This window comes from Gymnogyps californianus, chromosome 2 (assembly GCF_018139145.2).
Source record: "Gymnogyps californianus isolate 813 chromosome 2, ASM1813914v2, whole genome shotgun sequence".
Classification (NCBI taxonomy): Eukaryota; Metazoa; Chordata; class Aves; order Accipitriformes; family Cathartidae; genus Gymnogyps; species Gymnogyps californianus.
The window spans coordinates 132,656,595-132,684,225 of NC_059472.1; the positions used below are offsets into that span (position 1 = coordinate 132,656,595).

General features: G+C 41.0%; 1 protein-coding gene across 1 annotated transcript in view; it reads left to right on the forward strand.

Annotated features, from left to right (window-relative positions):
* Positions 1-27,631, forward strand: part of RAPGEF5 (Rap guanine nucleotide exchange factor 5) — a 164,994-nt gene that overhangs the window by 40,285 nt on the left and 97,078 nt on the right. The window contains exons 7-8 of the mRNA XM_050891459.1: positions 7,437-7,485; positions 23,735-23,811. Of these exons, the coding sequence (XP_050747416.1) occupies positions 7,437-7,485; positions 23,735-23,811 (126 nt within the window). The remainder of the gene's footprint in view (positions 1-7,436; positions 7,486-23,734; positions 23,812-27,631) is intronic.

Genomic DNA, 27,631 nt, shown 5'->3' on the forward strand with positions numbered 1-27,631 from the left:
CAACCCTCAGCAAGTTTGCAGGTGATGCAAAATTGGGAGGAATGGTCGATACACCAGATGGGTGTGCTGCCATTCAGAGGGACCTTGACAGGCTGGAGAGATGGGCCAACAGGAATCTCCTGAAGTTCAACAAAGGCCAATGCAATGTCCTGCATTTGGGAGAAATAACCTCATGCTCCTGTACAGGCTGGGGACTGACTGTCTGAAAAGCAGCTTTGCAGAAAAGGACCTGAGGGTCCTGGTGGACAGCAGGTTGAACATGAGCCAGAAATGTGCCCTTGTGGCAAAGAAAGCCAACTGCCTCCTGGGCTGCATTAGTAAGAGTGTTACCCTCAGGCTAAGGGATGTGATCATTCCCCTCTACTCAGCACTGGTGTGACACATCTGGAGTGTTAGGTCCAGTTCTGAACTCCCAGTACAAGAGGCATGTGGATGTACTGGAGTGTATGCAAATGACCATGAAGATGATCAGGGGAGTAGAGTATCTGACCTACAAGGAGAGGCTGAGACAACTGGGAGTTGAGCTTGGAGAACAGAAGGCTATGGGAGGATCTTACCACTGTGTATAAATACCTGATGGAAGGGAATAAAGAAGACAGAGCCAGGCTCTTCTCGGTGATGTCTTGTGACAGGACAAGAAGCAGTGGCACAAACTGAAATTGAAGAAATTCTACTTAAACATAAGAAAAAACTTATTTAGTATGAGGGTGATCAAACACTAGAACAGGTTACCCAGAGAGGTAGTGGAGTCTCCATCCTTGGAGATGTCCAGAACTCAACTGGACATGGTCCTGAGCAACTTGCTCTAGCTGACCCTGATTTTGAGCAGGGGTTTGGATCCGATGACCTCCAGAGGTCCCGTCCTACCTCAACCATTCTGTGATTTTATGGTTCTGTGAACAACACACCTAAATCATGGTATCAGCAAAACATGGAATTAGTGCTAGTTCTGTTTTGAGTATGTGAGAAAGTACAGACATGAAAGCGAACCAAGCAGGGTGAAGTTGTCATGAAAAAGGCAGGAGGATAAGAGCTATTTTAAGTAAAACGAATAACGTACTATCTTGAAATTGCTGAAAAATGGAAGGGAAGGAGAATTTGTGCTATATTTTGTGAAGACAAATGTCTTTACAAAAGACATTTTGTAATGTATTTGGGAAGCCAGTGGTTCTGCTCAACCTTATGCAACAATAGTTTAAAATGTATGACATTAGAAAATTTTGTGTTTTAAAGTTGTTTTTAATTTTTATTTTCTCTATATTCAAATTCCTTGTTTCCCTACCTTTTTTCCTAACTGAAAATGAAAGAACTCAGAACCTCAATATCCTCCATTTTTAGTTCCATAGAGAGAAAAAATAGAAAAACGTAAAATACTTTTTGCAAAGTTGTATCTTTTCAAAAACCCACAAAACTACCAACTCTATAAAACATTGCTAGTATCCCTCAAAAGCTTTGCCTCTCAAAAATAGAAGAATAATGATTTTTCATCAGTTGTTAAAAAAAAGGAAGCACTCAACAAAACAAAGTGACTTTCTGAATTTAAGAACTGGATCTAACTGTTGCTGGATACACTTGAGTAAAATGCATATCCTTAAACGCGAGTAATTGATAGTGAGTTCAGAGTGCTTCACATCTAGCATGCAAGGTCAAACCTTTGAACTACACCCTGAATGATTCCAGCAGCAGGGCACATGGACTGGTTTTTTTTTTTTTTAAGTGAACCGTTTTATTGCTGTAGCTAACTAGCTAAAGAAAAATTAGGCAGTTGCATCTCCAGATGGCCAGAGACCCATCTATTGCCATGGTGGTGTCAAAAAGACTGATCTTTTCTCCTGCATTTTCTGATTTTCCACAAAACTGTGCAGGCTCTCTATAATGATTTTCTAGTCTAACCCTGGAGAAAAGATGTAAGACCAGAGTAGAATCCTCCAAATATTAACACCTGTATATGAACTTCTCCCTCTTATCTCTCCAGAATATTGCTTTTCCTCCATACAGTAGACTGGGATCTAAAATACTCACTGCAAGTTTATGGAGAGCCTTTATGTGTCCCAAGGGAATTTGAACCCTCAGCTTGCACCACTCAGCAGAGGGCTGGACTCACCAGGATACAGGTTCTCAATTTTTTTTGCTGCCAGCTTCAGAATTTGCATGGAAAAAGAGTCCTGTAAGCAGGAGCTGGAAACCAAAAGTGAAGGTGTTGGCCATGACTGGAAATGTGTTCACACTGTCTTGCTTTTTGGCTCACTGAATGTTCACGTATTTTGTACAGAATCAAACCAATCTTCCTTGAAGAATTCATAATTCAGAATCCTGTTCACAATACTCTTCAGACCAGTGTTTCAGAAGTGAAAAAAAACCCAACCAAAAAACTTACTTCCAGCCCAGCACTAAAGCAGTCAGAGATTAGAGTTGACTTTTTTGTACATTTCTAGGTTTGGAAATTCAAATCCCATCGGTGTTGTTAGTACGCCCGTCTCTTCTGCTTTTCTTTTTGTTTTTCTTGTAATGGAATAAAACATTCTGTGTCAGGTCAGAAGGATGCTTCTGTGTCAGCTTTTCTTTTTTGGCTGATTTGATTGAAAATTCCCAAATTTTCAAACCTAAACTGATTGTGAAGATCCAGCCCAAGCAACATTGGAGGAATCTGTGTGCCTAAAATAGAAATCACTGTTTTAGCATCTGAAAGTGCAGGAAAAACTGTAAGCATGCATGCATATAAGGTCTAATTATATATTTCTGTAACTCTATAAAAGCTAGTGCTGTTGCAGAGGGTGGAACTCACCTCACCTAAATATAAGTGGCCATATGGCAGGCATCTACATCTGAGCTAGCTTCCCCAGACACTCCTTACAGCCAAGGAACAGAAATAGGCACTTTTAGGATGCTGAATGTATGATTCATACATTATAGAGTTGTATAATGTATGAAGTCTACATGTATAGAGGGGTTATAGAGTGACTAGCACAGACGTAGGCATCTGTACAAGTTTGAATTCCTCTCTTCACCTCTTTTTCTTTACTGTAGCCTGACTTTCTTTGTTGGCCTTTCTCTTATTACTTATTCCCTACTGCTTTTTGTAACCAGGTGTTGTTTCTCCATGTAGAGTTCCACTTCTCACATTCACTGCACAATTTGCGATTTTTTTTTTTTTTTTTTTTTTTTTTGATGATTCAGCCAGTCTCGAACTGATTAGTTAGGGAAATGCACTCTTGTTTTTAAACAATGGTTATGGAGATTGTAGAAGATAATAGTGATAGCTGCAGTGAATGATGCCGAGTCAGAAGGGCAGCGGGGGGGAAAAAGCTGCAGAGGTTTCTTTATCATGTTAATTTGTGCATAATGTATGGAATACACCTCTTTTAAGAGCAGAGTCAGATACAAAAGCTAAGAAACTAACTCGGCAGGGGTCTCACTTTATGCTTTATTCTACAATGGAAGAAGCAGAGTCAGTCAAGATAACTGAATGGAGCCCATCGAATTATACGCTCGTATCATATGCTCCATTACAGTGAGGCACTGACAACACCATCAAACTTAAATTGTAAAGGCAGCTGACATGCAAGCAGTGCAAAGTGCCATTTGAAATATGTTTGCATCGGATAATCTTTTTGGTCATGAATTTTTAAGAAAATGCAATGATTACTCCTGGGTTTAAAGAAGCATTCTAGAGCTGTCATGCATCCCACGCCATGTCCCAAAGAGCAGCTTCATATTCAATGTCTTGTGTGCTAAATCCAGACCACAGTGGGATGACTATAAGTGTTTCCACTGCAAAGCTCTTACCTTTCCTTGTGATGGGACAGAAGAGAATATCAGGATGTTAATGCCGTGTGTCTGGGAAATACAGTTTTCTGGTACTTTAAGACATCAGCCAATACTACTTTTACTTAGAGTCCATCAAACTATCATTACTTGAGATGCAAAAATGTGAACTAGACTCTCTTCTTTTTCAAAACCCTGCTGTTTAGAGCTTTCTCTTGCAGGATTTCGTTTTGAGATTCGGTAAGGATTGCCACTTTGTCTCTAGATCTGAAGTTCTATTTGGCACATTGACATCTAGAATACTGTTTCACAAAAGACTGCTATAGGCAGAAAAAAGAGAGCGAAAAAAGTAGAGGTGGTGTGCACTGTCTACTAGATGCACAACTATGCCTTCTGTGATAAAATGACTAGATTCATGGATAAGAGAAGAACAGTAGTTGCCATCTACTTTTGAAAAGTCTCTGCCTCTGTCTTTTGAAGATGAGAAGATTCACCATATAAATATGCCATTTGTATTTAATCAAGCAGAAGTATACATGGGTACCACTCTGTATGCACACTCTTGCTCTTTCATATTGCAAAAAGAAAACTGATTAAGATGTGGTAACATGCCAACACCATGCTCAGAATGTTCTCTTTCAGACTTCCATAATATTTCTGTACATACTGTGTAGTAAGCTGGCTTTTAAACGGAATCAGTTTTGACATCTGCAATGCTACTCAAAATGGGATACTATTTAGATAGTGTTAGCTTCATAGTGACAAGCTATATGTATTAACCAATTTTTTGTATTTAATATCTCAATATGGTAGGCATAGCTCTTGTCTGAATGTGTATTTTACTTGGAGTCCACATTATTATTTTCAATGTGATGTGCAGCTATCGATTTTGTCAAACAGGCAGTAACTGAAATCCTATTAGGAAGAAGTATGATAATGTGTAGTATGTGTGCAGTGAGGAATGACTGTTGTACATGGATTTCCATCGGTGTAATGATGCATAGGAATTGCATGTCCAGCAGAGATGTCAAGTGCATTTACGCTAAAATAGACAAAAGCATGTAGATTATGAAATCTAGGGACACCAGGCAAATCCAGAAGGATGCTCAGCAGTACCAATTCTTTGTGATTTGAATGAGTCCTATGAGAGGGAGCTCAGACTGTCAGGATGAAACCCTTTGATGAAGAAATGTTTGCTTAATATTAAGACTAGAGGAACAATTTTTTCTCCTGCTTTAACTGAAGGGTTTTGCTCAGATTAAGTAATATGCCAGCTGCATTCCTGGCATGCAGCAAACAATGAGATATTTTGCATAACATAGACAAAATACAGAAAACCAGCCTTTTTATTGCCTGTGATGTTAGCACTGTCTTTCAAACTTGAAAAGTGCCACCTTGTAAGCAAAAGTAATACTGCAAATATAACGGCAGGATGCCACAATGCTGCTCTTTCTTCTGAGAAGATGGGTTTTTCTTTACACTCACAGAGAGATTTGCATTTTTCAATTGTTTGATTGGGTTAATTGGTATGTTTACAACTGTTGCAGATTGTAGCGTCTCCTAAGGCTAATCTTGAGATAATGTATTTATTAAATGCTAAAAGATAAAGATGAGATGTCAGTGCACTGTTTCTTACTGTCAGTAACCTGTGAGAATAGAGCAGGATTGGGGCATCGACATTGGTACTTCCTGCTGAGTTTAATGAAGGGAGAGGGTCTGAGCAGTTTAGCCATGAAAAGTCGTGGTGGTATTATTCAGAAACAGCTTGGGCTTTTATTGAAAATCCCGCTCTAACTCTGGATAGTTTGTGTGTATTATTACTAGTGTATATTAATTGCTGCAAGCAAGCAAACGCACAAGTTGTTTTTCCACAGAACTGTTCTTTCCCATCTTACTTGCAGTTTATACTTATATTAACCATGATTAACAGTTCTCCAGACATGGGAATGAGTGTACAGGAAGGAAGGAAGGGAAGGTAGTACTGCCAGCTTGCACAATTGTGCTGGAAACAGGACGACATTTAAGAAAACTGTGGCACTGCCTTCGTATTTTCCTGCTTGGAATGGCAGAAAACTCTGTCCCTCTCAGTGGGGCAGCATCAAGGAGTAGGAAAGATCCTTGTACCTTGCAAGGACAGCAAAAAAATCTCCCTGGTCCTTTGCCACAAGGGAAGGAAGGATGCAAGCAGAGGAAGGATGTGGCCTCTGGTATGACTGCCTTCTGACACATGTAGAGTGTACTGCTGGGTGACTGCTGAGTATCTGATCAGTGGATGCTGGAGTTACCATTGTACTGAGATGTCCTGGGTGATTTTGTCTGTCTTTCTGCTCAGACCAATATAACGTTAACTATTCTTGTTTCACATTTTCAAACTTTTCTTCAGAGTCGTGAGAGTGGGATGTTGACAGTTTTTAGTAATTGTATTACTTCGGGGATCCTTCATGGGGTTTGTGCCTTATTCTGATCATAACACATGTCTTGTGAATGATGTTTTAAATTTCACATGCTCTCAGAAACTGGATGTCAAAACTCCCACTGCAGAATAGCCTTGAGCTTTGCATAGGTCTGTTAGACAAGATGGCTAGTATGCACTGCAGGAGACTTTGTACAGAGAGTTAAGACAATCCCTAGAAAAATAGTTGGAATGTCCCATAATTTTTTTTAATACTAAAGACGGTCTGTCTTGGGAAAATGAGGGAAATTGGAAGAAGCTGGGAGGTGTACAGAAGGGTCTGAGAGTGTGGATGGGGCAAAGGAAGGGAAGAACCGAGGGAGAGGGTGCAGGAGAGAGTGTCTGAGGTGCTGTGGGTCAAGTGCAGGGCACTTGAGGCAGCTGCAATGGGACAGACGATGGCAGTGAGGAAGTATGAAGCATAAAAATAATGCATAATACAGAATTTTACTGATAGAAGAAGGAACAGACCTATGGAGAGAAGTGGATGTAGAGTTGAGCTGGCTAAAAGGACAGTAGCTGATCATGTAGAGATTATAGGGAAAATATAGAGAATGCAGAGACAAGAGACTGAGGAAGGGAGCTGGCTAGCATGGCAGGGCTGTTTCATCACAGGCTAGTGAGATAGCCTGTAATTCTGAAAATCAGATAGCTCTTACTTCTGCATGTTCATCTCAAGCTAAATTTTGGTCCTGAAATGCTCAGCCATGCTATTAGGAGAGGTTGTTTCCTCCTGAAAGCTCCAAAAAGCAAATGTCAATTATATAAGTGAGCCTCAGACAAACCTCAGCATGGAGAACTCGCTTATCCTGGAGTCACACAATAAATCCAGCATTACAGTGTACTCAGCAGAGGCAAAACAAACATTTAACAAGGAAAGGAAGAAGCTTCAAGTGTATGCTTGTGAAAGAGATATGCTGTGCAAATAAATTACAGGTCGGGCTACTGAATTGCCCACTCCCTAAGGAATGTGCAGTATTTACATGAAATTAAAGTAAAAAAAAAAAAAAAAAAAAAAAGTTGTCACAGAATTCCCAGCTGAAAAGGAAATAGCTTTGTTAGGAAAAGTGACTGTAGTTTCAAAACCAAGTACCTGCATAATTCCATGCGCAGTTGACTGCTCCGGAGGATTAATAGCCGGTATCTTACCAGTGTTGCATTTTGTTTTGTTTGACTGTGCTAGTAACTATAACCATCCTTTCCTTTCCTGGTATTTTAGGTACAGAGAGAACTGGCTGCTGTCATTGCCTTGAAAGCAAGGAAGTCAGGTGAGTCAGGCTGGACTTTAGAGTGGGTTTTGTAACGCTGTTCTCTTTTGTCATTTATTGAAGTATTTGAATTGTCATTGCTGTCTTATTAACATGGGGAAGCAAAGATAGTGGAACTCGTTCCTCTCTCATTGGAGAATCTGTGTATATCGCACAATGCAATTACTGTCAAGCTTTGCTTCCCCTAGCTCGTCACATCTAATGACCTAGCTGATAAAACCGGAGTGTTACAGTTGAATGTGAACTTGAGTCTCTTTCTGGCCAAAATCACTATTTTCTCTGGGCTTGCACTTTATAAAAGAAGCTTATGTCTTTATTTGACTTCTATTTAGGACAAAGAAGTTGATAATTTTCCTATGTTTTCTTTTATGGCCCAGTATCTCGTGCCATCTTCGCTGTGTTTTACCTGCCCAGTCAGGTGTATTTCTTTACGCTAAAGCAAAAGGACTACTTCATGCATGAAGGCGCTCTTTCCTGAAGACTTGCCTATGCATCTGTATGGCTGTAGAGGCAAGTCTCTATTATCAGGGCAGTAGAAGGGGAAAGGTAAATGGATAATTGAAAGTCTCTGACAGTATAAGCATTTACAGCAAATGCTGGTGATTGATACACTGCAAAGGTGCTGAAATACGTGGTCATCTCAGCTTCATCAGAGTTTGTAGCACAGCCACTTTCAGAAGGTGTCTGCATTGCTGAGCTGGAGCAGAAGCAAGGGAGCTGTGTTTTCTGGGCACTGCATGGGAACTAACAAAACCTACTTGGCCAGACCTGACTCTATACAGGGTTAACTCTCTGGTGTCTTCATGTACAGTGCAGTTAATCTGCAGCAAGGGCAAACTGCACGTGGTGAAGTGAGAGTTGAATGTATTTCTAGGGTAAAACAGAGGTGGAGTTGCCTTAAATTACTGGCATGTTCCCAAAGCCATTGAGGTCTTTGGGAACATTTTCACTGAGCATCTCTTGCGATCTTCAGTGATTTTGCTAGAAATTGAGATCATGGATCTCGCACTTTTTGAGCTATTTTCTGACCTGTTAATAATATTGCATCATAATATCTGTATTTGTCTATCTGCGGCTTACAAGTACAGCACAAAAGTTATTACACACAACACACATGCTACACACAACATGATATCTTAAACTGGAGGCACCAAGAAGATGTGGCTGGCATATCTGCAAATATTTCCTTGTGAGAATGTAAGTATTACAGAAATATTCTAGACACAGTTTGATGCATTTTTGTCTGGAAATAGAAGTACCTATAGGTTATATCCACAGTCATCTGTAAATGTACATCTGCAGAACGTAAACACAAATCTAAGTGTGAATTCAGACCTAAACTGCTTCTGTGTAATAGCTTTGCTTCAGAAACTGCTGTAGTAGTTTATGGTCTTAACATCCCTCAGCTGCTTGCCCTTACCTGGTATCACCCCAGTCCCACCTGAATTATAATGGCTGAACATGGAAGCGCTTCTGCTTTGGTTCAGTACAGAGAAAAACAGGCTATTTTAAGGAAGGGCTCAAAGTAACCTTTTGTTTTGCTGTAAAATAGGCTAAGAGTATGGTGCCATGTACCTTTTTACTTAGTGCCTATACAGGTCTAAGAAATCTCTTTCCCTGTTTCTTGTCAGTTGTGTTGGCAAGTATTACTACTGGTACCGGCAATAAATAAAAACTCTATTCCCCAAAAGAGTTGATTTTAACCAGAATTAGCCTCTCATTTCCTTTCAGTGGATGGCTACATAAATGGTTGTGTCAGTAGAAAAAGGGATGGGGGTTGGATTAGGAATGAGCTGCAGGAGATGAAAATGGGAAAGGAGGATAGCTCTTGGGGTCTCCTTTATACTAGCATAATTGCAACCCACATTGAGCAGGTAGAAATATTTTAGTTAAAAATCACAGCCTTAAATAAACAGAGCTCCCTACAGAGCTTTGAAGTGCTGACCAGCCTTTCCTAATACATTAACATAAACACTTAAAATATCAGTTTAGATCTGAACAAAAGATACCTCTTTAGTCAGTTTAACTAGTGCATGCTTGTTGTTGAAATTTGCATTTCTTTATGCCTCATCTTGGATGACTGTAAAAAATGGCTACATGATCAGGCATAACTGTAAGGTCTAATTTAAGTTAATGCCTTTACTACAGTAGGAGCAGAGTAAATTAGGGTGGTTGATTATACTTTTTTATTTTATTGCTGATGGTTAAATTCACAGTGTAGCAGTTACTGTTAGCAATCAAGCTATGGTATGCTGTGCCTGGTGAAGTGAAGCATATTTCAGAGAAAGTACTTCTGGAGCTAAAAGCCACAGTATCTTTCAAAAATATTGTCCTTCTAACCCTCTCCAAGACTCCATATAATTCCAGGAAATGAACCAACAAAGATCAGACAAAGAGTTTATTTTGGCTTGAAAAGAGTGGAACCTGGCTATTGGGCCAACTGCCCTGGGTGGCTTCCAGGCTGGTGTGAACGGCGTGGGTGCCTGACTCACCTGCCCTGGGATTCATGAGTGGGGAGTGCAGGCGATGGGCACGGTCCTAACCTGCTGGCTGGAACCTGCCTGCAGTGGGTCGTCGGTTCATTGACCGAAAGCTTTCCTAGAGATCGGCAGCCCAAAAACCAAAGCTGTTGTGCAGAAGTTCCTGTACTGTTTTTGATGGTTTGGTGGTTTTTAAATTAGAGTGTTTCAAAGTATTTCCTTTAGATAGCTGGTTAGTGCTACCAGTAAGAGCAAAAAAAAAAGAGTACTTTTGTTTAATGCAAGGACTGTGTAACTTGTTCCTGAATTACTTTAATTTCTGGATATACCTCTGCCCTTAGAGAGGCACTTCACAGTGATTTAATTGTACTAGAAAAACAGGCTGATTAAAGCTTTCGTATTACTTGTCTAGGACTGTTGTAGTAATCACTGGGTTACATTGCATGGGAAGTGCTTTATAAGCACACAAATGCCACAGCTCCCTCTGCAAGAGGTGAAGAGGGTCCAACTAGGAAGGTTTGCTATGCTTGGAGAGGGGGAAACATTGCCTTTGGTTACCCAGGCGAAACAGTTTATTTTTTTTTAAGTGAAGCTTGGGTTTGCTACCTCATGTATATATATATGAGAAGTAGTAATTATAGCTATTTCAATTCTTGGGCCAGAATGGCTATTTCAGAGATTTAGACACTGTATCTACTGACAAAATGCTTTGAAAACTCAAGGTAGAGACCTGAGCCTGCTGTGGGGTAGGGCAGAGTATCAAATTCTTGCTAGCACAGGATCTGACTTGATGGAGAATGTCGGCTACCAGAAAATAAAAAGTCGGTAGGGTGTGGGGGAGAATGCCTTTCCCCACGAGGTGTTCTTCTGTTTTTATTGTGGGGTGGAAGAATAGGAGAAACACATAAAACTGACAGATGGCTGAAGGAAAAATGCAGAACCTGAAAAATGAAAAACTTCTGTGCGGTGGAAAAAAGCTCCGTTTTCATATTTCAGATGTGTACTGCAAGTATACCACTCCGATAGCAAGGCATAAGCTGATAGAGAGGTACTTGAGAGCCCTCATGCAGAGGGAGCTCAGCATTTTTAGCTTCTTTGCAAATAAAACTAAAAAAAGGGTAAAATTAATGTCTGTAATCCTGAAGCTTTGATGGACCTCAGTAACACTGTTGGCTAGAAAGCACATTTATATTTCATTAGAATAAAGCTCTCATGATAAAGGTGACCTAAGAGGGGGAAATGAGCTTGTGCACTTCTCTGTGGCTTATAAAAATGCATTAAAATTGTTCTTGCCTAACCTTAGAAATAAATAGATTAAATGATGTCTTCCTTGGTTTAGTAAAAGGTTTTGGGGAAGCAAGTAACTGGAGCAGAAGAGAACTTTGTTTTTACTTGTAGGCACTTGGCATTAGAATTGTTGTGTTTGTTTATACCTTGCTGGCTTCTGATGGCTTCCCCAAATGTGCTGAAACATAACAGAAATGCAGCCTCTCGTCTGAAAGTTTACAAGGGTTGGCATTTATCTCAATTGCTTGTCATGGCTCATGACATGTTTCTTATGTGTTAGAGATGGTAGCTGAAACAAGGATGAAAAGCAGCAAATAGCCTAAGGCTGGAGGCTTTAGCTGGTGGCGTAGCTACACAGGTACATCTGAACTGATCAAAATCTGTCAGGTGGATGCTCTGAACTGGTGTTAATCCCACCCACAAACAAGATGCCTTGCATTTCTGTGCATGGACCCAGCTGCACCCCATGGCATCACCCAGCAAATTCCTTTAACTTTATATCTAAAGGAATTTCTATAACTTTATTCATGCAAAGGGCCATTAGTAAGAGCATGGCTCTGGTCCTCGTGTTTCTGAATACAGGGGCTAATTAAGATAATAGCTGACAGAGTATCGATGAGGTAGGAAGAGGGTGACTGCCGTTTCTCCCCAGGCATTGTGGGAGCAGCGGCAGGGCTGTGGGTGCTTCTCCCTCCCACTGTGCAGGGCAGGGCAGCCACAAAAGCCCTAGCACTTGTGTGTGGTTTTGCTCCCTCTTAAGAATGATATTCAGGTTTCCATGATATAGATACTTTTTAGTTATGCCGTTCTTAAACTGACAAGCTCTATTGATTTTTTAAAAAAATGGGTCATTTACATTTTGTTTATAATAATATTACTTTTGCAACATATTAACTTTATATTTGAGATCTTCTGGATTACCTCCACCCTATTCTGACATGTATGTATGTATGCATATCCACCCTTCCCCTTTTCATTTGTATTGCTTCTGTCAGGACTTAACTGCCTATGTGATTTGCTTAGTATTTTTATTTTAGGGCAGACGATTAAATATGAAGCAGTCACTGGGGCTTGAGCTTTGCCGACATGAATGAAAAGCAAGCTGTGAACAGCTATTCCTTTTCCCAGCCACTGCGCCACCTCCACAGCACTGCTGTCAGAGCTGATTGCATGACTCGACTTGAACACACTCCAGGCAATGTCAGCCCGGTTAAAAACATGAGAACAGCCAGGCTGGGTCAGGTTAAAAGTCCATCCAGCTCCGATCCTACTGTGAGTGATGGGTAGGGGATTCTTAGAGTAGAGAAACAGAGCAAGTACAAACAGTCCTTCTGATGTGCGTACTCAGCATCTACCAGTCTGTGCTAGAGGGGCTTTGCTGTACCCACACTGTTGAGTTAGGTAGCCCTTGGTGGACCTTTTCTCCATTAATTTATCAAATTGCTTTTTGAGCCTGCTTATACTCCTGACCTTCATCATCTCTTGTGGCAGTGAGTCCCACAATTCATGTGTGTGGTATGTGAAGGCATATTTTTTCTTGTTTGTTTTAAACACATTCCCCACGACCCTCACTCTGTTGTGATATAGCTCTTTGGTGATGGAAAGTGGTGAATAATCCATTCCCAGTTCATCATCATACTATTCAGGATTTTGTGAACGTCCGTCATTCCCCTGTGAGTTGTCTCATTTCCAGGCTAAATCGCTAGTCATTCCTCATACCAAATCTAGTCCATTAAATCTGATCATCTTTGCCACTTCTATTATATTATTTTTGAGATGGGGCTACCAGAGCAGCATGCAGTATTGCAGCAGCATATGTTGGAGTTGGCACAAAGTGAGGGTGGCAGCTTCTTATCAGAGTGGGGAGGTGGAGGGATGTGGGAAGGAGCCCAGTAAGACCCTTTTGGCAGCATTAAGCTGTTTTATCAGCTTAGATAACTCAGGAAACTGCATCTTTACCATTCAGCCCTTTCCCCCAAGTAGCACAGATCCTTGTGAGACTTCTTGGTAACTTTACTCCACAATAACTAGCAAAAATTTTGTCATTTGGTGCTATATGAATGTCCTATGTTATGTCATTAGTTTTATTTACTTGTAGAACAGAGTTGTTATATAGACAATAGAAATCATTACGAATTTGAATTAGATTTGTACACATACTTGAAAAATGAGGTTACAAATACATGATATAAGGTCGTTCAAGAATGGAGCAGTTCAGTATTGTGTTTACATCTCAAACATACTAAGTACCCTTTGAATTTACAGGTTTTGTAAACAAGCAGATATACAATATCTCTGGTGTAAAATGTGCACAGTTTATTATCACTTATTTTATGCCACTGAAAAAGGGCATAAAGAGGAATGAAAAAACTTGCTCCTGATTACAGAATAAAGTGGCAGTCATGTGCCAGAGGTGTGCATTTTCCCTTGCAGAAAAATTGAGAAAGTTTCTTTCAGTAATTCTGCAAAAAAAAAAAAAGGGTGGGAAAAGGTTAATATCAGGAGGATCTCACTGCTTTTCTATGTCCCCTTGTGTCTCTTTTCAGTGGGTTTATTTACTTGACTTAAGTAAGACCTTATTTCATTACAACTTTCAATTCCTCCAAGCATCCACTTCTTTAAAGCAAGGGTCGAACTTAGTAAAATGTGTGGAATAAGAGTTCTTCTGCAAGTGTTACTAATAGCATTCATCCTGGAGAAATGGCCACTCAAAGTAAAGGTGCAGGAGTGTCATGCTTCTGGTATGTCTTGGTAACTTTATCTTTACTTTTCCTCTGCCCATTGAAATGTGGTTTAAAATAAAATTTGCACCTGAAAACATAGCTAGGAATATTTTAAAAGTTACATTGTACTTTAAGGATTTCATGCCTTGAAGTAAGGGAGGTAATCATGTTGGCTCCTTTAAGCGATCCTTTTAAAACATTTTATGCCTTATTGAAGGGACTGTCCACCCATAGGGACCAATATCTTCTTGCATCCCATGGGATTCTTCCACTACTCCTGAGATCAGACATACCAAGAAACCGGCAGCGCTTGAAAAGGATAGGATCTGACCCCATCTAGCCCTGGGGAATGGTGCTCATTGTGTTGGCCGGTCAGGAACACTATGTGCAACACACACGCACAGTTCCGCTGTGCCATGGCTGAATTGGTGACCACTTGCTTTGTGCCCAACCTGGGCAATGCTGGGGGTGGGAAGTGCGCTGGACAACATCAGTGAATGGACTACACAGTTATGCTCACCAGCTTTTGTGTATTCAACAGCTGATGTAAAGCAGAATGGACTCTGAGCCTTGGAAAAAGAAGGAAAAGAGCTCCAAAGAGCTCTCTGGTGGGAATTACGCTGAGAGGGATTTTGGCAGCTTATGGTCTGGTTTTTGCAGTTGTTGCAGAACTTCGGGCATAGTTCTTTCTGTGTGATCTATAAGGCACTTGCATAGAAGAAATGAGCAATGCAGAATAGCTGTGTAGGTGACAGATGTTTTGCATATACGCAAAAAGGGATTGCACGGTAAGGTCGGAAAGACAGCAATTGTGCAAAAAAACAATTCCCAGGTGAATGTTTTGTTTCCAGTGCTTTGGGAGAGGCATTTACAGAGAGTTCACAGAATTTATTTATTCAGAGTCCTCTTTGTTTCCTGCTCCTTTCCTGGCCATGCCCAGAGGATGTTTCCATGGAACAGAGTGGTGTTTCGCTTTGCACCAGCCTGCTAGCGACTGCCCGTACCTCCTTGTCTGATCAGTTCCAGGCAATCATTCTCGTGCCTGCTGATCATGTAATGGGCTCTTCTCCATCCTTCCAACAGCTCGTTTCAGGCAACACTGCTATAGATACATTCACTGCCACTTGATTTTTTAAATTTTAAATACCATGCACATGAGAATGAATGTCTAAAAGCACTGGGTAAAAGTTAAAGCTTTCTGCATTCAGCCATCAAATGGTTTTCCTTGAGCTGCTATTGCTACAAAGAACATTGCTTTTCCTGTAGTAATCCTACAGTGTTTGCAACTCATTTTCCACTTTTGTTCTCCTTGATAAAAAATGATATGAGTGCGTATGTTCACAAAGTGGGTGTAAAATGTGGCTTTTCCTTTGTATGTATCACAAAGTGCCAGGCATTGAAAACCAAACCTCCCCTAGCCACATGAATCAACAGTAGTTGATTATCTAGTAAAAAATGCCTCCCTTCTTTAGCCAGAGGTGTTTTACAAATTATGTTCTTCTAATGCACCACCACCTTGGATGAAATATGGGCCTTCAAACCCAGATGAAAGGCTTCACTTCTGATAAATAAAATAAACAGAACTTCTTAACAAAACCAGTTGTATGATAATGTGAAAAGAACAGCAGCAAAGGCTCCTGGCCATAATCCGACTGAGTTGGAAAATATCGGTGGCTTTACTTGGTGCGCTCATTTTTTAATTTACAATGGCTATATAACGCAGGTGAGCCTGAGTCTCGTTTAAACTGAGGTTTGTCCTTCCTGTGGTCATTCAGATGCAGTGGAAAGGAATGGCGCCTTAATGGTGTGTGGATCAGCAAGACCAAATCGACATCTGTCAGCCTCCTTTCTTACCACACTGGCTTTGCTCTGTTTAGATTGCAGATTCCTACCCTTGCTGTTATCTGTTCCTTTTGATAAACTCTGCAATGAGAGGAAATGTTTTTGCATCATTTTCAGGAGTCCTGTTTCCTATTTGAGATCTGAGAAATGGCTTGTAGCACTAGGACCCTTGGGAACTTATTTTTCTGCATGGAAACTAGACCAGCATAATGAGTACCCTCTGTGCAAATTCAATATTAGTTCTACACCTAAGGTCAAGCAGAAGTTAATGACCATTTTTTACATACAGAAATCAGTTATGAAACCAACATTACATTTCATGCTTTTGTCATTTTAAAATGAAATAAAATGATGGAGTAATTTATATTAAATTGATTTAAACTACAAAGCATAAATATCATGAATGCCAGATTAGCATTTGCGAAAAAATGGCATCGTTGTCACTTGTGCAATAGTTCATTCCCCAATTTACAAGCACCTTTATTCCATCCCATGCTTGCTGTGCTTTTTTAGATACAGAGGTGCTGAACAATGCTGTAACCGGGAGTCTGTCTTTAATAATTTTTGCATTTTCTTTGTTTCTTTAATTAGCTGATTTACTCAGCTGATTGCACAGCTGTCTGGGCAACACCCCCCCAGGGGCCTGCCAACTGTTTCAGAGATATGTAGTGTACTCAGTGAAGGGAAATCTGTACAATAATTTGCATATATATATATACACAGAAATAGTAGGAAGGAATGAGAAAGCTTAAAGGCAATTTTTATATTGCTAATAAAAGGAAACATGTTAAGGATGAGCTTAAAAAGCTTTCTCTTTTCAGTAATTTCTGGGAAAAGATTACAGTTTCATGGTAAATAAGGAACCAATTCTCAGTCGGAGGGTTTTATTCCTGGGATTATCGCTGTCTCTTATATGCAGCTTTTGGGGATTTCAGAGGTATTCAGTGCTTGTTGGTTTTCCTCCTTTAATTTGGAAATAGGACTTGGAAAATACAGGAGTATGCACGAGGACCTGGTCCGGCTTAAAATTGTCCCCAAATCTGAGGTTTGTAAAGCATTTACTTGCTGCTCATCTTCCTTTCCACCGCTCAGCACTAGTGCCTTACATAACCTAGAGGATCTGGCTTTTAGTTTCCCCAGTGGTATCAGTATAAGCTATTCATTTTTTTCCACTCTGATAAATTAATAAGCATCAGCAAACATTACAACACTGTCAAACAGTTCAGAGCTGCCATAGTAACCAGCCTCTCTAGAGCTCGCTGTATACCCTCCACAAAGAATAACAAGGGATACCACAAGCTCCATTGTTCAAACTAACAATAAAGTTTTCAAAAATCATGAAATTAGCTTAGAGTGATGTGATTTAAAAAAAAAATGCTTTTTGGCCGTTTGTTTCTGAAAAGCTTCATGCTAGCAACTTCCTTTGGAAAAAAACAGAAAAGAAACATGCCTCTCAAAAAATTTGGGATATAAGAAGAATGCTAGAAGTTGTGAGCTTCCCAGCAGCTGACGATAAATCAACTGGTGCAGGCTGCTGGCAATTTAGAGCACTGGAGCCTTCCACTGGGGAATATTCTTGCAGATTCCTGAGGTCTTTTCAACAGTGATGGTTTGACAGGGACAGAAAAACAGGCTATAACCATCCAGCAGGGATGAGACAGTGAAAATCTGTTGGTTTATCAAATAAACAAAGTTCTTCTGTTCAGAAGTAGGCTCTTTACCACTTCCAAGGTGGTGTGTGTCTCCTATCTGTAGAGGGCATGTAGGTGCCTTTTGCTTACTGGCTAGAAAAAAGAGATGCATATATGGATTTTGATCACACAGTACTGAAAGGATTGAAATCTGACAAAGGGCAGAGTGGTTTGATGTTCTAGGATGTTAGCAGGTTAAAGACACACCACAACACTAAACAATAAATGAACATCCTCATTTGAAACGAAGGAGCATCACTGAAAACATGAGGGACGTAGCTTAAGGGGTGACCGAGGTTTGTATGGCGAGCAGAGCTGCCTCTAGAGCAGCTGTGGGGACAGTGAACTCCTCATCCAGCCGGTGCACAGGCTGTGCAGGTGAGCCTGGCAGTGTTTGTGCAGCTGGGATCCTGCACGCTTGGGCCTCTCCCAAGGCTATGCCTGAGGGTTTGCAACGTGCTAAGCAAGTTCAGTCTTGGGAGCAGCCTAGGGCAGTGCAGAGGTAAACTACATGTCTGCCAAGGGCGATGTTTATGGGCTCCCTGCCCCCAAAAGGCAGGCAATGCTGCTCCCGCAGTTGGACTTCACAGCAAGCTCAAGGGCTGAAGCTGGAGCTGGGTGGCACAAGGGGTCTGGCAGCAACACCGACTTGCCCTGTCCCCTGCCCTGCCTGGGGGCTGTGTTCTCAACCAGGTCACCAAACCGAGCCAGGTTAAAAGTAATCCTTTGCCAATCCACAAACCCCAAATGCTTTACCTCAAACCCCTTCATACAGAGAGGGAATAGTAAGTACAGGAGGTGTGGGACAGCCAGCAGTAATGGGAGCTAAGCTGGCTTTCTGTCCTGCCATGTGGGTGCCACCCAGAGTGAGTTGCTTACAGATGGACAGATGTCCCTGCCTGCTGTTGAGCAGCAAAATGGTTAACTGTGATGGCAGTCCTCTCTTAAGCATTTAAGTAATTAGCTTTCAAAGTTAACACCCTATTAAGCCAAAGGGAGGAAGTTCACACCTCTCCTGGTGTTATTGTTCCAGTCTGGCTGGCTGCAGCAGCAGAATGACGGTAGTGCCTTGGTTTGTGTTGTGAAGGTTATCTCTGCAGCCAGAAGGGGTAGAAAGAAGAAACTTCATTTATAGAAAGGGAAGAAAGCACAATACAGCAAAGCCTCTGGGAAGATTACAACGCTGTGGGTTCCAGGAGTTGGTTTATGTGTGGATTTTTTTTTTTAACTGTCCTTTCCACTTTCAGTTGGGTACAAGATTCTGCTATGTTGAATAAAACAACGTATTAAAATGAAATAATGTGCATTGTATTATGTGACTTTTTAAAATCTTACTCATCAAATATAATTAATTTACCTTCACGTTTTGGGGTATACAGAACAGCGTATCGTGGAGGCACTACTCTGTGGGTAACCCTGGCACCCTTGGCAGGAGTCTTCCATAGGCAGGAGGTCCGTAGTGCTGCAAGTGGCTGTTGTGACCCTCACTGCATGCCAGTCTGTCTAGCTAAGGTGAGCCCTTCAGCATGCCTGTAACACTGCACGCTGCCGAGGAAGACAAATCCCTTCCAATGTCTTGAATCTACGTTAAACTTTGTAGTGTGGCAGTAAAAGTGGGGGAGCACTGTCGGTCAGTAATGGTGACAAAGGATGTGCTTGGTTCCAGTGTGAGCGATGGTTACATTCCCTTTCCTTTCACACCCCCGTGTGATGGCCGATTCTGCTGAGGTAGCTAGTACAAAATTATTTACTTTTGTTTCTTATTTCTTTGTTATTTTTTCTGCTGATTTAATGAGCTGAAATGGGATTACTAAAGGACAAGGCTCTCCCCCGCAAGAATTCTCTGTTCTAACATTAGTTTATAGAAGAATCTGCTAGCAAAATCTCAGCTCTGGTCCGTGGGGGCACAAGGAACTCAGATCAGATGATGGCCCTTGTGATCCTTAAGTGACCATAAAAAATCAACATCCTGAATTCCCTAAGCTAATTTGCAAATGGACACGTTTGAACTGCACATTAGCAAGCTAATGCTCATTTAACAACTTTTTCTTTCATTCATGGTGACCTCTCCTTCAAAGGAGGAGAAATGCTGCAGTTAGAAAAGGGAATTGGTCACTCTATGTTCGTTTGCATTTTTTTCCTGTCTCTGGTCTCAAGCCTGAACCCAAACATAACATTAAATAGATACATATAGATCAGGGTAAACCACCTTTGCCTTTCCCTGGTGTTGCTGCTTTGTAAGACATGCTGGGGTATTCGTATCAGGGAGCAAAGCTGGGTTTATGCTGGCAGAGAAGGAAAGGTTTGACCCAGCTCCAAGGTTCACAACTTTTTTGTATGTACGTGTTACAGTTTTAGGAAACCGTCCCAGAATCAACGCTTGCCTGGGAAATGCTTTCCCATCCCACCCTAACCTTCCGCTCACTTTTCCTGCGGTTGAATTTGCAACGTTAAGGCTTTTTATTAAAAAATAAACGGCCAACTGACAGTAAGTGGGAAATTATCCTTGAATTCTTATATTTTATGACAACTTGTATTGCGTGCACAAGAGCCCATGAGGACAGCGCCTGGGCCAATTCAGGGGGTGTCTGTGAGTTGTTAGGGGATTAGGAGGCATGCCGTGTATGTACAGCAATTGGTTTCTTATGTGTGTGTGATGATCCCCAGTAACATATATTTCTGAATACACTGGAATATTTTAAGAAATTCGTGGTTTTTCTGTATTTTATAGACAAAACATGTAGTAACCTTTTCATACAGAAACCAAGAAAATATAATTAAGGGGTTTTATTTGTCTGTGTAGCCACTTCAGCCTTCAAGGGACTACGTTCTTGTGATGGAAAAAAATGTATGAGATGGTGTGATTCTTTGAGTATTGCTCCCTGGATATAATTAAATGGTTCAATTGTGGCTGGTTCTTATGGGTTTGGACAAGAGGCAGAGAGGACACAAAAATCAAGTTTGTGATGGAAATTTCATGAAAAAGAGGCTGACTGCTCCCTCTCTCCCAAGAGGGCTGCGAGAACGTCAGTGTGAGGTCTGGGATTTTTTTTTCCCTTTAAGAAAATATTTACTGGTTCTTTTCTACATTCCTTACACAGTCTAAACAACATTGAAGCCAAGGAGAGCTGGGTTTGGATTATGAACTTTTTCAGCTTTTTTAGAGTTGAGCTGTGAAATTGCTGATAAAACCAGCTTTTTTCTTTTTTTAAGCTGTTCACTTAGGGTACATCTAAACCAAGGTCGTTTTCTCATCATCTTTAAAATTGCTCCTGCTAAAATTGTTCAACAGCCAAGGATGCCTGTATCCGTTGGGGTTGTGGACACGTACCCTCTTTCTCTTTCCCTTTGTGCCAGGTAAAATATATTACCGCCCTCAGCCCTGGGTGCTTGCTGCTTATCCCTAGCTCCCTGGCCAGATACCATCCCCTCGCTAATCTGCCAGCCCAGCCAGGTTAGCAACAGTATGCTGCTCCTTGAAGGTCTGCCTGTTTGCTTTGGTTGAAGACTCTCTGGGGTGCTTGCCCTGGCACTGGGCAGGGAAGGGGGCACTTGTAACGGAGGCCGGTGACAAGAAGCCCGTTGGCAGCCACTAACCTTTTCCCCTGGCACAGCTGTTTGCGGAGCGCCCATCTGCTCAGGCTTGTTGGAAAAGCTGGCTGGATTGACGTAAATCACTGAAACCTGGATCCATGGTCTTGTTACTAGCAAGGTGCCACTCCTTTAAGTGCCGTGATTAATAGCGAGCATCTGTGGGGATATTTTGCCCATCAGTGGCTACAGCAAATTGATTTTAGGAGAAATCAGAAAATTGAAAGGAGAGTTAGGGAAATGTTGTGTTTCTGCTAATGCAGCCACAGACTTAAGTGATTTGCAGTTGCTCAAACAAGCATTTTTTAGCATTCGTTAATGCCTTCTGGCATTGCAGCATTCCCGGCTCATGCTTGTTGTTCTGACTACCGTTCGGCAAATGGATGTCCTGAATGCAAATGGATGTCCTGAATGCCTTGTGTCTCCCGCAGTGGCAGTGGGTAGAATGGGGTCACGCATGTGTGGGAGTGTGCAAGAGGACGAGGCAGCTCTTGGGGAGGAAGGCTGGGAGGTGGGTTACAAAGGAAGGGACCACACAGAGCCCCCAGCCTGGTTGGATGGAGTAGGTTGCCTTGGGAAACCCTGACCTGCACTAGGAAAGCAGGGGCCACACGAGGCTGTTGAGGCAATTGCTCTGGTTACTGCTTCATTGGGTTGTTACTTTTCCAACCTGGGGCAGAGATATGCCACAATGTCCAAAGCACATTTAGATTTTTGCCTAGCTTTAAATGCTGCTGGGATATAAGCCCCATTATACATGCTTTCTGTTATAGCTATAGATTGACCCTGTGTTTTCAGCATTCACCTTGAATTTCAGAGGTTGGCTGGTAAAGTGATGTCAGCAAACCCACTAGTGAAGATTTATACCAGACCTCTGTTTTCCTTTGATAATGGATTAAAAAAGATCCCTGAATGGAATAAACTGTATTGACAAAATGACTTTTTTTCCTCTTTTATAATTACATTTTTATTACTTTTTTTTTTTTGATAGCATAAGTGTGGGGGAAGAAAGAAGAATTATACCCTATATGGCATAGCAATATCAGCAGAAATCCTGCAGTAAAAAGAAAATAAATCCATATGCTTTATTTTAGAGGTCAAGAACGATCTAAAATTACTTTTCTTTTAAGTTGCTGGATGCCACCTAAAGGTTAGGTTGCTTTTTGTCTGCAGCAGACCCAGAGCACCCAGTAAGACACACCAAGCTAGATCTCATGGCTCTCGTTACATGTATTAGCTCAGGCATGGTAACCTGGTTGTATGTCTAAAGGTTCAGGCTGAGGGTTGAGGAGAGCTTAGGTGAGGGTGGCTGATGAAGGTAGTACTGCTACCTCTACAGCTGATCTGTTCATCAGTCAACTCCTGGGCTGCCTCAGCTCACAGACATAGTTCTGAGGCAAAATGGGACTGGTGATCTTTGTCTCAAAACACAGTGCTGTGAGCTGTGGCAGTTCAGGTGCAGCCTGATGACCAGCTCAGGTACCCAGGGGTGAACGAGAGAGGGGGTGGACAGGAGGAAGCACACAAGCTGAATGCTCCTGCCCATCCATCAAAGCCACGTGCCTGGCATTGCTCAGGAAATGGATTTGCCAGCTCTACCACTTCAAGGACGCTTTTGTTGTCACAACTGCTATGGCTACACTGGCAAATCATTCGATGTGTACACAAGATCGATGATATTTGAGTATGGTGCTTATAAGTAAATGAGTATGGTGTAAGGTAAAGTCACTTCTCATGTGTTTCGTCAGGTCTGACCCCTCCTAACCTGCCATGTGTCACATTTCAGAATGGCTGAGGGCTTAATGTCCCACTAAAATACAGCAGGTGGGCATGTTGACTGGAAGGGTATCTTGGGCTATAGCTATCTACCTATAGATATAGCTGTTTGCAATACAGAAGTCTGATGTGTCTCTTCAGAAGTGATCCTTGTTTTTTTAGCTAGGTAAACTGATAGCTCTGGTTTCCACCTGTCCAGAGCTTACATGTTTGATCCAACCCTTTTTTCTTTAAAGTCTGGCAAAACTCGCTGGTGTTAAGCAATGTTAATTGAGCTAAGTTACTGTTTTCTCTTATTGTGCCAGCAGTGAATAACCTTCAATAGATCATCTTCTGCTACCATTTATTTCCAGAGATGACTTTCATGGATAGTGGTGGTGTTTGTTAAGATTGAGATCACTTTGCTTACAAAGAATTTTCCAAGGCTGAGATGAGGGATAAATCTGCTTATTTTGTTTAGTCTGAATTGACCTTCTGCAATATAATGAAAATAAAGGGATGTCTGATTTTTTAATTCTTTATGAGTCATCAGGTCTTGTTATAATGTATGGAAAAGCAGAGTTTCCTTAAATGCCACCATTTTATCAGGACTAACAGTAGCAGGAATATAACTATTTAGTACTGCATTTTACTGCCTGGGAAAAATAAGGTATACCTTATTTAGCATTTGTCCAAACCCAACAAGGTATACCTTATAGTATTTGTCCAAAACCACTCAAGGAGTTAACTAGAAAGCTGAACTCGGAATGAGGTTTCTTGAATGGTCATCCTATTTAATCTAAACCAGGCCATGCTGCTTCGCTACTGCTTGTAATTTGAACCTGCCTGCTTCCAATACATCCCCTCTTTCTTATTTTAGCAATTCATCAAAATGAAGAAAACAGCAGTCAAGAAATAAGAGGACTAGAAGAGCTCAAGGATACCTCTGATGCTCAGGTAAATGTGTAAGATTAATGGCAACTTGGGGACTTTTTCAGATCTACAAGTTGAAGGATTTGCTTTCAGTAGCTCTGGGAAATGGATTTTCCTCAATGTTCTGCGCAGGGAGCCCGTAGGAAGGAGAAAGTCTGCTGGATCTTGCCTTATGTAACTATTTAGAATAAGATTGATGATTACTCTGGGAATTAATCCCATGATGTTGCAATCGGACAGCATTCTTCAACTATCTCTCTGCTCTTTTTAGATAATACACATAGCATATACCAGATGTGAAAATAAAATGAGATGTGTTTTAGGAGGCAAGGGCATATGACATTTTGATTGAATTTTAATCACTGTAAGTAGACATGCAATGAATTGAGGATGCTTATTAGTCACTCGAGTGCAAGCAACAACCTTTTTCTTTCCTTCCCTAACTGCCCTCATTTACAACCAAAGCATACTTCTAGATATTGCTCAGAAGAAACTTAACTGCCTTTTAGAGTATTTTATTGTGGAATTGCTTACCCTTTTTAATTCTGTGAATCTTTTTTGATTAATCTCCAGTTCATTCAATCATTCAGTTCATGCATTCAAACTGTGCAAGTGTAACTATATTGCTCATTGTATTGCTACTGATTATTGCTTTTAATTTAAAATTGATTTCTCCCAGTCCTGTTTTTTTTTCTTCTGTTCCTCTTGAAAATCATATGTTTCCCACCAGTTGCCACCTTTTCTCCTTCCTACATATGCAACTTGTAGTTCCCGTCTCTGATTTATCTCCTAACGCCTTGCCCGCTAAAGAGCCATGTGCGAGAAAGACAGGATTTGCACCGATGTGTGTGAGCAAGCCTAGCTGAAGGGGTACAAGCCATGTAGCCAAGTTAGCAGTACCTATGTCTTTCTAAGGGTAGGGGCTGTCTCAACCACAGCGAGCCCAGGAGGGGCGGCAGGCAGCTCTGGTAGCAGGCCTGGGCCATGGCAGACACCTGGAGAGTGCAGGCAGAAGAGTTGGGGACCACGTGGATAGTACTACTGCGTAGTATTCTTCTAGCATACTCTTCAGAGTCATGCTCAAGCAAGATGTTCGGAAATGGCCTGCTCTTTTCTTAATTGCACACAATTTCAAATCTATTTAAAAAAAAAAAAGTGTAGTAGGATCTCTAATGTGTGAAAATTTTGTTACCTGACTTTGATTCCTAATTCACATCAGTGTGGGGTTGAGGATCAGTCTTCTAGAGCTCAGCTGTTCATTACAGAGCTACAGAAAAGACCCAGGGGGAAATACTGACCTCACTGGACAAAAAATCTGGCTTTCTGTTTTCTTTTTTGGGTTTCATATGTGCTCAATTCTACTTGATTGTTGTAGTTATTATTATTTTTTTAAAATGTTTGTTCACATTTATGTCAGAGATGTAAAAAGAAAGACTACGACGTGTGCTCAAAGATCCTAAGTAGCCAGCTAATAAGATTACATGGGCAGATTATAAAAACCCATAAGAATTTATTATTGGGATATTGATTCACTCAGCTTTTATTTGGTTGGAAACTAGCTTCTAAAATTTGAAAGAATTTGAAACACATTTAAAATTAAACAATTATTAAAGTGAGCAGTTAACAAAAGTGTTCAAGTGCGCAACTGGGAGGAGAGCAGGAGCATTATCAAAGCATCTGTTGCTTCAATTTGTTTGTCAGTGCCATAAAAATGACATCCTGCAAACACCAAATACAGTTTGGTTTAAGGGTGTGAATGATTTCTTTTTCACTTTAGTGAGACTGTGCATGTGACTGGAGCAAAGCAAATGATCTTTCGAGGCAGTGGCATATGGTTTTAAGTTTTCAGGTTGATCAAAGGTGAAGCCTGTGATAATTATATTGTTTTCACCAGACACAGAAGGAGACAAAGGTGCAGTGGAAAAAAACCAAACCACCACAAACGTTTTCTGTTAGCAGAGTTGAAGGGTGTGGTGCCTGCTCTAAACACCGCTCTGTGGGACGTAGGCTTGACTTACACTGGAGTTAGTTGACAAAACTGGTAAAAGTGTGGAAAAAATTCAGTACAGGGGTTTTTAAAAGCGAGCATGCTGTAAACAATGTAAATAAAAAATCCCATCCTGTCTGCCTAGGGCTGTCTTAATTCTCCTCCATGTCACTGCTAGCATATGCATTTACGGCCATTGCAGAGGGAATATTTTCCAATGGATGTGCTGAAACAGAAAATGTGTTGTCAGCATCTTTGCTTTTTCAACCTCAGTAGTGACTAATTTACTTTCCTTCCCATTAAACGTTTTTATTTCATTTCAAATATTGCATAAACACATATAATTATAGTAATTTTGTGCTGTGAATGGTAGTAAAGACTTACTATAAAGCTCCTACATTCTTTTATCATTCATTAAATTAAAGCCAGTTAAAATGTGCAACTTTGTGATTTTCACCTTCACATAAGTTAGTACTTGTGTCTCTGTTGGTGTTACATGAATTAGAGGACTAAGCACCAACATCTGGGCATGCGGGATTTTGGAGGGTGCGTGCCCCCACAAAATACAAATCGAAATTGCACTTTGCAAGTAGGGCGGCTTGCCTTTACCCTTTCATCTAACAAACAGCTTCAAAGGTATTGCTTGAAAATTAAATTTATATTGACAAGTGAAAATGACCAGTAATAGGAGACTATCAACATCTTCCCAACCAGCTTTTAGAAGCTGTCATCAGTTAATTAATTAGTTGACCTGGATGCTTTCTTATAAGTATTTTTCAGAAAGATTTATAGTGGAAAGTCAGCGTAATTGAGGAAATCAGAATTAAAAGTGAGGGATTCATATTTTTCTTCTTAATTATGAAAAAGCATGGTTAGCCTTTTTTATTTCAAGTGCATTCTTTACTCCTAGAGCCAAGCATGTACAATTAACTTGATAATACCTTCGCCCTCCCAGAAATTTTTTAGTTGATCTTTTATCCTCTGGAAACCCAATAAAATAAATATATTTTTCACGTTCTCTGCAATTCTTTAAATTAAAGAATAGTTGGGGGAGGAGGGGGCATGTTAAACGTAAGATTTCTTCTTGGTGGTTATTTGAAACAGGACAATATGATTCTTTAATGAAATTGCCAATTTGAATACAGACCGTATTCGTGGCAGGGCTAATGGGCTTGTTTCTAGAGTTATTTCTTCCCTGGGGTGCTCATCCATGCAGAAAGCAATAATATGCTCTGCCTGAACGCAGGCAGAGGGCAAGGGGTGAACGAGAGCGAGGCCCATGTGTTCAAAAAGTTGTCTTTCTCCAGGATGTTTCTTCCACTTGAACATACTGAAGCCAACTGTTACCCCAAAACTGAAGTCCACCTTCCTCATCTTCACATAAGTGGTTTTAACCATTGGGCTTTGCTTCATACACTGAAGATCAATAAGCATTTGTTCAGCAGAGTGAACACTGCATTTCTGTCGATGTCCATCTGACATTTGAAGTACAGGGACTCGTAACCATCTATGCCACTCATAGGTCATGGTCTGACTTGTCTGGGCGCAGCATGAAGGTGTGAAAAGTGCCTTCACGCTACTAAGATCCCAGATCCAGAAAGACTGTAAATCTTTATAGTCCCAAAGCTCTAATAGGCTATAATACTTTGAGTTGTCCTTAGCCTACAAGCCTGTGGGGATTACAGTGCACAGAGGTTATACTCTCTGCTAGAAGCATCCCAAAGCCATGATATAAGCAGGTTTGACTCTAGCTGATGTCCCCAAGCCATCAAAGTGTTGTAAAGTGCAGACATCAGACCTCAGCCAATTCTGTGACAATTGCCTCGGTTCCCTGTGTAAATTACTGGAGAAAAAGGA